The sequence below is a fragment of the Nicotiana tabacum genome, chromosome 3, assembly GCF_000715075.1.
Source record: "Nicotiana tabacum cultivar K326 chromosome 3, ASM71507v2, whole genome shotgun sequence".
Lineage (NCBI taxonomy): Eukaryota > Viridiplantae > Streptophyta > Magnoliopsida > Solanales > Solanaceae > Nicotiana > Nicotiana tabacum.
In genome coordinates this window covers 81386382-81397798 of record NC_134082.1, presented here as the reverse complement: position 1 = coordinate 81397798, position 11417 = coordinate 81386382, and the positions used below count along the sequence as shown (strand labels likewise).

The 11417-nt window shown below is 36.5% G+C and overlaps 1 protein-coding gene across 1 annotated transcript; it reads right to left on the bottom strand.

Annotated features, from left to right (window-relative positions):
* Positions 1-209: 209 nt before the first annotated feature.
* On the bottom strand, positions 210-5202 carry LOC107777741 (B3 domain-containing protein LOC_Os12g40080). Its single transcript, XM_016597871.2, has 9 exons — positions 4868-5202; positions 3062-3644; positions 2664-2842; positions 2173-2557; positions 1839-2036; positions 1564-1742; positions 1055-1478; positions 744-928; positions 210-625 (listed from the first exon to the last, which is right to left on the bottom strand). The coding sequence occupies exons 2-9, from the start codon at positions 3603-3605 to the stop codon at positions 371-373; spliced, it is 2349 nt and encodes a 782-aa protein (XP_016453357.2). The 5' UTR covers positions 3606-3644; positions 4868-5202; the 3' UTR covers positions 210-370.
* Between the last annotated feature and the right edge of the window lie 6215 nt (positions 5203-11417).

Here is an 11417-nt window from a genome sequence, read left to right as displayed (position 1 = left end):
TAATCTCCAAAAAAATTCTCTAGCTATTGATAAGCCGATACCTTTGTAAAACATTAACTTCCTTTTGAAGAACAATGGCTTAAAACCTCGTTAAGGAAGGCTCTTGTTGATCAGATGTGTACGTATAACAGTGGAAGTGTTGCTATATGATTGTGTCCATCACTAGCATAACACTATCTATGTTTGTTTGATCGGGAATAAAATTCATATACGACCAGATAAAGCTGCATTTATATACAACATGGAGTCGAGCAAGCTCAACTCTTTACAACAAGTTTAAGTTTACAAAATCAGAGATAACAGAAGTAACTAAAACAGATTAGTTAAACAGTATAAATAGGAGTTTAAAGTACTAAAGAAGTGAACCATCTTACCTACCTTCAGCAGAAGTAAATATAATGACATTGAACAAAAGTTCGGATGTACTTATAACCCTTTCGAAGACACAAACATCACCTACTTTTAGGTTATTGTCAAGCACAAACTCCTTCCAACCGGAGGACAACTTAGCATTAACTGTTCCAAGAATGCATTTTACAGCCCAGGATTTCTTGCTTGAAACTCGAAGTACCACATCACTATGTCTAGTGGAAAAAAATTTCCTAGCTCTCTCCAGTGTTATGGACTGTCAATTTGAAGGATGCATTATTATACAGAGAAAAAAAGATTCATCATTAATCAGGGATTAACTTTAGGTCACTAAAAATTCAACTTCACAAGACATTCAAGAATAGCTATCTTACCAATTGCACCGGGCCGCTGGCAGAAGACACATATGATGGTTGCATCAGACATATGAAGAACGGATTTTCAGATGTAAAAGCTTTTGCTCTTTGATATGCTAAGACCATCTCTTTGGCCACCGCACTGCCCTTACAAGAAGACTTAGATTGTTGCACATGCTTCCCAGTGTCTTCACTGAATTCTTCTGCAGAAAATCAAGCCAACAGGACCACATTGAACGATAAAGAAAGTACCTTTAGTGGACTCTAAAAACTAAAGGTATATTTTCTGTATACATCAGAATACTTTATAGCTAGCCCCATTCAATCACCTTTAATTTTTGAAGTGAATCCATCTGAATCTCCTTTCTGCTTCTTTTCAAGATTCAGTTTCTTGCTGTGAAATATTTTGTGTTGAGAACACGGAACTGATTTCTCAGTTTTGATAGTCTTGTTTTTATGATCAGAAACCCTTGCCAATTTTGCATCTATTTTATGCATTGGTTTGCTCTTAGCGGCACGAAATATAGTGACATCTAGAATGGGCTTAGTGCCGCCCTTAATCAATTCAAATACACAAACGTCTCCAAAATTTAACTTATTATCCAGTACGAATGCCTTCCAAGAGAAACAAATTTTTGATTTTGATTTTCCCAGAGCGTATTTGACAGGCCAAGATCCTCTTCCAGGAACACGAAGCACTAAATTGCCACATTTCTCTCGGAAATATTTCACAGCAAATAAGAGTGATATTTGCTGCCAAGATGGACACAGTAAATTGAGTATAATGGATTGAATTAAGATTATTGGGGAAGTCTATAAAATTTATAGCTTAGCTTACCAGACTGTATGGTTTCGAGACGTATGATGGTTGCATAAAATATATAACAAATGGATTCTCAGATTTAAAAGCTTTTGCTCTTTGATATGCTATAGACATCTCTTTGTCCAATACTGTCTTGTTCATAGCATAAACCAGCTTGGATTGTTGCTTGTGCATCCTGCAACTTTCTCCGCTTCCTTCAAACAGAAATTTGAAATCAATGTGTTACTACTAAATTGTCATGTAAGCAGATGATCAATTATGTTAGTAAGACAGAATAAACACTTTCTTACTTTTGGTTTTTCTTGTGATAGAAGGTGAAGTGACATGCTTTTGTGTGTTTTCCACATTGATACTTTTGGTGTGAAGGTCAATTGAAACATCACCCTCTGCCTCCCCTTCTGGTCTATTTCTTTTGCTTCCATGTACTAACGGATAATTGCCCAAAATCTCAACAGAATGCTCAATCTCAGTGCCTTCACCATGTTCTTCTGAAAAAATTCATGGCAATATAACAATCAATAATATTACTCGTACAAGAAAAGCTGTATGTATACTCCAGACTATCTTATAGAGGGAATTCAACTTTATCATCTTTAATTTTTGAGTAGAAACCATATGAACCACCTGTCCGCTGCTTTAATTTCTTGGTGTGAACTACTTTGAGTTGTGAACATGGAACACAATTATCAGTTTTGATAACATTGCTTTTACTATCAGAACCCCCTGGCACTTCTCCAACTATCTTGTGCATTAGTGTGCTCCAAGCTGCACGAAATATTGTGACATCTATAAAAAGCCGAGTGCCCTTAATCACTTCAAATACACAAGCGTCACCACATTTTAACTTATTGTCCAGCACAAATGCCTTCCAACCAGAATAAACTGTAGCATTTGTGCCTCTGGTAGTGCATTTGACAGACCAAGATCCCCTGCCTTTGCCCGGAACACGGAGCACTAAATTGCCATAGTTCTCAAGGAAATACTTCCTGGCAAATTTCAGCGCTACGGACTGCCAGAGGAGATGACTAAGTAAATTGATTTTGACATAGTGCAAAATGGAATAAAGAAAGATTAGAGCACCGCAAAGTCCACAAAGTTTATAGCTTGTAGCTTACCAGACTGAATGGAGAGAAGACATAAGATGGTTGCATAAAAGATATAATAAATGGATTTTTGGACTTAAAAGCTTTTGCTCTTTGATATGCTACAGCCCTCTCTTTGTCCATTACTGACTTGTGTTGACCATAAACACTCTCGGATTGTTGCTTGTGCGTCCTGCAGCCTTTATTTCTTTCTTCAAAAAGAAAATTAAGATAATTGTGTTAATAGTAAATAGATCAATGTAGTTTAACCTATGCTAGTAGGTTAGTTACCACTTCTCTGAGTTACTAATTGATCTTATCATAAAGATTTACTTGCAATTACCAAATAAATTTTACAACCTTAAACTTATACTACTAAATATCGATTTCCAATTCAGTTCATAGCCAATAAGAGCGAATAAAATACTCACTTTGGCCTTTTCTTATGAAAGAAGGTGAAGCTACATCCTCTCGCAACTTCTCAACCTTCATTTTTTTTATATGCATGTCAACAGAAACATCATCCTCTGCATCTCCTTCTTGTCTTTGTCTTTTGCTGGACTGTACTAATGGACAATGGTCTAGGTTCTCAACAGAATTTTCAACCATATCAGGAATTATCGCGTTCGGTTTCTGGCTTCTGGGAATACCCTCGAGGATCTCTACAGAATCATCTGACTCGGACTGGTCTCTTTCTGGTGCATGATGTGTTTCATGGGAATAAGAAATGGGAGTGTGTATACCATGGGCAGAACTGTATGGATATTCAATTTCTGATGCACTCAAATCAAATATAGTGACATTAAAATGGGAACGAGCATTGTATCCAAACATCAAAAAGTGGCCGCAGCTTATTGAATAGAAGTCGCTGAAATCTTGCCATCCAATGCCTAGACAAATTTGGCCTTGAGAAAGAACCACTTCAACCTCCCATACTTCTCCAGTGGGAACCTCAAGATACACAGGGTTTAGCATGTTCTTGCAATATCTTCTCGCAAAGTCTTCCGGAATCCTCTGCATACAAAGAAGATCTGGACTCAGTTTCATACATCTCGAATCACAGTAAAATCTACCGTTGTTTTCCTGAGAAAATCCTGCAATATACTTGCATAGTGTATTCTCTGTTCTTTCAGAATTAACTACTAAAACAAAAATACCCACAGTAATCTAATTAGGCCAACTAGAAAAGATAGCAGATATTTTTGAATGTAATTAACCTGTGAATTGCGATATCTCAATTTTACTATAGATTAGGAGACGATATGAATTCATTCTTCTGTATCAGAAGATCTAAGCAACAGATGTAGAAAATAAAATAATGTATTTCAATAAGATTAACAATATATTTTCATAAAGTTGCTCATTCATACTAATAGTGAAGCCTTAACCCCTTAACCTGACTCGTTCATAGAAGTCTACACCTAAAATTGACCATGATTTCCTATAACTCGTACAAAACCATAGGCCTAAATTTATAACAACGTCTTTTAGTTTCTTCACTCTACTCTTTTCCCAAATTTTATATAACTTATTTCTCATTTTGTATCTTTTGTCAGCACTGACCCGCAAGTATTTTTAATGGATCTGCAACTACTAGCCATGGGAAGTTAAATTATATTTCTCTTTATTCAAAACAAATAGTTGTAATTCAGAGTCGTCGGAAACCTATATTCAAATTGGAGAAATAAAAATTAATACTTTATTTCATTTTAAATTTATGTGACACTAATTATTTTTAGTATGTTCTGAAAAGGATACACATTCTATATATGAAAACAATTTAATTAATGTCATGCTTTTATAGCAACAAAAATATGTTTAGGACCATAAGTGCCAAAAGTTCTCTATTTTTTCTCTCTTAAAATTCCATTCCCAATCAAAAGGCAAATGATATCTCTTTTTTTCCTGCTTTGCCTTTATATTGTGAATTTGGGATACTTGAATTAACCAGTTAACATGGAAAGAATAATCTGACTCTCTTCTTAAGAACTCATGTAGATTCTGTTAACCTACAAAGAAACTAAATATCAGTCTTAATTTGCTTTGCATGACGTCAAATCATGTGATTACAGGTAAAATAAGAAGAATTAAATGATACAAAAAGAAAATTATAGCTGATGCATTTGCACCAAAATCTTTGGTTCAACAACCCCACCACACACACACACAGAGGACATAGATTCAAAGTAGCAGCAAATTAAAAGAAGGAAAAAAAAGAGAAGGAAGAAAGTAATTACTAGACTGCTGCATTCATGTTGGGAAAGTATAATCTTGAAGAACTTTGGTTGAGGAATTTTAGCAGTAGAAGATTTCTAAATGGAAGAGCCTTCACCACTTTGCAATTGGGGCTTAGCTGCCATCACTGATCTAATTTAGAAGTTGGTATGTGATAGTATAGCAATTGAAGAAGATGGCAACAAAGTTCCCTTTATTTCTTAATTAATGCTTAATAGGTGCAGATATGATCACTGATGTGAAAGATTAACCCGGGGATCGAGCAGACAAATACATGAATGCTATATCTGAAATGAATGGATGTTGAATCTATTACTTAACTAAAGTGTGATAGGTTGTTCGGCCAAGCTTTTTTCTGTTTGGCTTTTGATGTTTGGCCAAGTTTTTTAAATCAGCTTATTTTAAGAAATACTTTTTAAAAAAGTATTTTTGGCGAGAAGCAGTTTGTATTTGACTAATTAATTTAAAAAGTACTTTTGAGCAGTAATTAGTGTTTGGCCAAACTTTTGAACTACGCGGGTTTGATTTTCACCGGATGTGTGATACGTAGGTAACCTCCATCAGGTTCATCCCAACACTTTCCAAAAAAAAAAAAGCACTTTTTTGTGAAACAGCATACTAATTGCTGCTCAAAAGTGTTTTTTAAATTAGTTAATCAAACACAAACTGATTCTCACCAAAAACACATTTTTAAAAAGTATTTATGAATTTTAGAAGTTTGGCCAAAAACGCTACGAGTATTGCTGCATGTGAACTTCCTACCAAATGTTATTATATCTTGTGTTGAGCGGCTGAAGAGGTAAAATTTGCAGATCTGATCACTTGATTGGCCAAATTTGTACATTTATACAAAATCAATGGTAATAGCGATTCAGCGCATTTGTTTCATACTTTTGATTGTATTGAATGCTTGGTGTTTGATTAGCATGAGTATGCTCCTTGAGATTTATTCTGAGTGGCTATATTTGTAAGAGTAGTCTTGTGGTTATTTCTGTAAATTTAGTTTGATTAATAAGTGGTCATGGCTAAAAACTCAAAAATGACTGTCTTATTAAGAATAATTGCGGCCATGTATTACGGGTTATGGCTGCTAAAATAAATAATGGCTACGGCTGCAAATCATGATAAAGGGCCAAGGCTGTAATATAAATGAGAAAAGGAGGCTGGACTTGCAAATAGGGGGCCCTCTATTGTCCGCCTTTGCATATTGAATTTTGAGTCCATAAAGCAACTTCAGCCGAGTGAAATTTAAAAATAGTCAGATTTATAAATGGCAATTGAAAAATAGTCACAGTTTCAAAATTGATTAAAATTTAGCCATTTTTCATGTAAAGATAAATCTGAACGAAAATACTTTTCAAAATTCGAAAAATATTCCAACATAATATATTGAAGTTCCAGTATAATATATTGGTCCAGCATAATATATTGGAAGTTCATACACAGTTGCTCCAATCTCCAGTATATTATGCTGAAACTTTACGTGTGTTGGAGTTTCAACATAATATACTAGAAGTTCATACCCAGGTACACCAATCTCCAGTACATTATGCTGGAACTTTTCGTGTTGCAGCAAAATAGTGGCTATTTTTTAATGACTTTGCAAACGCTGGCTATTTTTGAATTACCAGTCCGAAAACTGACTAGCCCGTGCTATTATGACACTTCAGCCCAATAGTGGGCCTTACATTCATCATTTAGCTTTAAATTAAATGGGATATTTATGTTAAGCCCAATAGTCTTAACAATAAATTGGGGATTTGCATTTATACCAAGTTTTGGGGTCACCAATGAAGTTATACCCACTTTGCATAAAAATTTGCGGTAAATTAACCCAAGTAGCGACCCTTCTAACCACTTAAACTAAAAATAGCCAGTGATGTATAGTATATGTATAATTTATGTATTATATGTATATAATTGTGTATAAATAATATATAATCTATTATATGGCTAGAAAAAAGTAGACAATAAATACGATCAGCTATTTGTGTAAAGATCCCAAAATTAGCAAGCCTATCCATTTTAAGATCAACTTCAGACTTATTAGGTTTGAAAGAAAAAAAATAGTCTGAAGTGCAATGCACTCAAGGCCAATTAAGTCTAATGTGTAAAAATTGCACTGAAGATGCACCTAAGAGCAAATAGGTCTGAAGTGTAAATATTTTCATGCGCTTAAGGTCAAATAGTTCTGAAGTGAAAAAATTACAATTAAGATGCACTTAAGGCTAAATAGGTCAGAAGTGAAACCAATGTTTTCATGCTCTTAAGACCAAATAGGTCTGAAGTGTAAATTACCTAGAAATAGAAACTTATTTTTCGAATTTTAATAATCCAACACACGATTCAATACCTAAATCTATTGCAAATGAGCTCAATTTTGAAAAATAACCTCCAAATATCATACAGAACAAACTTCAATCATCAATTTGTCAAAACAACAACAAATCTAACAAATTTATTTTGCAATTAAAAAAGAAGAAGGAGAAGAAACCTTACGAAGTAGCAAAGAAAGGAGCGTCACAATAGCTCACTACTGTAAAACCCCATAAATCACCTTAAAACCTGCTCATAAACACCATACAAATCCACCGTCACTTTTGTTTTCACAACCACTAAGAAGAAGATAAAAAGGAAGAGGAGGAGACCTAAAGTTGTCTGTACTTTAAATACTAGTTAAACTTTTTTTTAAAATTAGATATAATTTAAATGAAGGCGACCAAATAGAGCTTCCCGTGAAATTTGTACAAATAAATCATGGCAGTCGGCCGTCTCTTTTCTTCTCCATCACATACAATAATGAATTAGGCCACCTTACGTTCAACAAATAAGTTTTGCATTGATTCAAAAAAATGAAGTAAAGAAAAGAAACACTAGTGAACTTTTCATTAAGCCCAATTTACAATATTATCGCAACTACAGACTCATTTGCATAGCGAGATTTGTGACATTAAATAAATAACTTCATCAATAATCTCATACTTTTCCAATAGGTTTAATTAGTTCTTAGTTTTAATTAATTATTTGTCGTAACTGCAAATTTACTTGCGTAGAGCAATTGTGACATTTAATAAAATCCTCAAGTTAAATTCACATTAACCCTAAAATGTGATAATTTCCCAAAAGTGTAAGGCACGAACAATTATTTGTCAATTGCGGATTTGCTTGTATAGCGCGATTATGATAAATTAATAAATCAAATCTTGATTACGGATTCTTTTACATGGTGTGGTCATGACGCTAAATATAAGAGGAAAAACACAAACTCAATAAAGCACATAAGTATATAAAATTAATTTCAAGTCAAATACAATTAATCAAGCGATCGTACTAGAACCACGAGACTTGAGAGGTGTCTCACACCTTCCTCCGAATCAACAGAATTTATTACCCAGTCTTTTGTTTTCACCATAAATAAGGAGTCAAACAATTTGACTAGGATTCAATAAACCGTGATTTTGTCACGACCCTAAACCCAAACCCGGTCATGATGGCGTCTCTCGTGAATAAAAGGCCAGACGACACAACACCGAATTCATTTTAAACAACTATAATAACACCATTTAAGTCATTAATATGCTAATAAGCCCAAAATAAAAGTAAACTAGTACAATTTGCGGAAACCAACGCAGTCCGATATCTTGGTGTCACCAGTCATGAGCATCTAAACATGTGTCTAAAAGCCTGAAAGTGTTTATACATTCTATTACAGAACTAAATAGAAAGTAAGATAGGAGGGAGAAATACTAGGCTGTGAAAGCCGAGCAGCTACCTAGTGGACTCCGAATAGCCTACTGGGAGCAATCAACCCTCACTGACGGGACTTGAAGCTCCTGAATCTGCACAAGGTGAGGGGAGTAAAGTGATTACTCCAATTCAATGAGTAATAACGATAAATGAAAATTGAGCGATAAGAAATCACGTGAAACACAACAACATGCTATAAAGAGGCAGAGTAAAACCAATAAAATGCAATAAAACAGTGAAATCTTATAAAAACACTTTAGTTCAGTATAAGCTTCTTTAAAACACCTTTTTAACAGTTAAACAAGTAAATAAAAAGCAACGAGAAAAGATAAACACATAAAATCAGCCCCTCTGGCACAACACCAACAGAAATCAGCCACTCGGGCAATAACATGGAACAACCTCAGCCTCTCGGGCTATATCACATATCACACTGGGTACCCGCGCTAACTAGGGGTGTACAGACTCCGGGAGGGGCCCCTTACGGCCCAAGCGCAATATCAAGCCATCTCGTGGCGTAATCAATAGGCTCTCAGCCTTATATCAAGCCACCTCGTGGCGTACAACTCATGCCCTCGCCTCATAATCATGATTAGCACACTGTTGTGACGTGCAACCCGATCCCATAATAATCCTCACAACACAGGATCTCAGCGCAACTCAGTCAGAAATCCCTAAAAGTCACTCGGGCACAGCAAAATATGATGCTCATCCCCAAAATATTATTTAAGATGTCAAAACGGAGTAAACATGGATGAGTTATAAAAATAGTAAAATATAGCATGACTGAGTACAAGTATAAAGTCAAAACAGTGAGGAAATAGTAGTAAAAATCCCCTAAGAGTCCAAAAGGTTGGAATTCAGCCCAAAACATGATGATAACAAACAATTTTCAATCAAATACACGGTAAAGCAGTCATTCGGGATGGACTAAGTCACAATCCCCAATGGTGCATGATCCCACGCTCGTCATCTAGCATGTGCGCCACCTCAACATAGCACAACGATGCGAAATCCGAGGTTTCATACCCTTAGGAAAATATTTACAATCATTACTCACCTCAATCTGGTCCAACTCTAGCCCGCGATGCCCTTGCCTCTCGATCGGCCTCCGGATGCTCCAAATCTAACTAAAATCAGTGCAAAACCATCAAAATTTGCTAAGGGAACAAAGCCCACTCGAAAGAAATCAAATTACAACACAAATCCCGAAATTGGTCCAAACCCGACCCCCAAGCCCACGTCTCAGATTCCGATAATAATTACATCAATAGGCTCCTTATCACTCCCTGAGTTAATTCTATCAAAATCACCAAAATCCAACCACAAACGACCCCTCAAATCCCAAATCCTAGGTCTTCAATTACGAGCCCTAGTTCTTCAATACTTAGGCTTAAATTCAACAATTTCCATGATTAATTAAGTAGAAATTACATTAGAATTGAGTATTAAGTCCATAAATCTTACCTCCAAGTGTTACCTCTTGATTCCCTATTCAATCCTCATAAAAAACTTCAAAATCGCCCAAAAATGGAGGAACTTAGGCTAAAAATCGCGAAATGAGCTTTTAAAACATTCTGCCCAGATATTTCTTCTTCACGAACGCGGTCAAAGCCTCGCGTTCGCGAAGCACAACCTGACGTTGACCACATTTTCCTTCTTCGTGAATGCGGCTCCCCTCTCGCGAGCGCGAAGGTTCAGCTCCACAACCCATCGCGAACGCGACTCCCCTCTCGCGAGCGCGTAGCTCAATGACCCCAGCCCTTTGCGAACGCGGGACCTCCCTCGCAAATGTGAAGACCAAACCTTCAGCCTCACATGCTAACCCTTCGCGAACGCGAGGGTCCACTCGCGAACGCGAAGGCCAACTGTCTGCAACATCAACAACAGAATTTCTGCATCTTTTATCCAACTTGAAATGGTCTATTTAACCACCCGAAACTCACCCGAGGCCCTCGGGACCTAAACCAAACATGCCAACCTATCCCGTAACATCATTCAAACTTGTTCCAATCTTCGGAACGCTCAAAACAACATCAAAACACCAAATTTGCATCGGATTCAAGCCTAAGAATTCCAAAATCTTCCAAATTCCGCTTTCGATCAAAAAGTCTATCAAACCACGTCCAAATGACTTGAAATTTTGCACACACATCTCACATGACACCACGGACCTACTGAAAATCCCAGAATTCCATTCCGACCCTTATATCAAAATCTCACCTATCAACCAGAAAACGGCAAAATTTCAATTTCGTCAATTCAAGCCTAAATCTACTTCGGACCTCCAAAATATATTCCGATCATCCTCCTAAGTCCCAAATCACCTCCCAAAGCAATCCGAACCATAGGAACTCACATCCGAGTCCTTTAACACATAAGTCAACATCCGGTTGACTTTTTCAACTTATGTTTACTCAAAAGTGACTAAGTGTCTCAAACCTTACCAAAACCTCTCCGAACCCGATCCAACCAACCCGATAACACAACATACAACTGATCAAGGCAATAAAAAGCAGAAATGGGTGAAACGGAGCGGTAACTCATGAAACGACCGGCCGGGTCGTTACATCCTACCCCTCTTAAACAAACGTTAGTCCTCGAACGAGTCAAGAAACATACCTAAAGCCTCAAACGGGTGAGGATATCTGCTCCGCATCTGCCGCTCGGTCTCCTAAGTAGCCTCCTTCACGGGCCGACCTCTCCACTGCACTTTCACTGAAGGTATATCTTTTGATCTCAACTTCCAAACCTGACGCTCCAAAATAGATACTGGCTCCACATCATAAGTCAAATCATCATCTA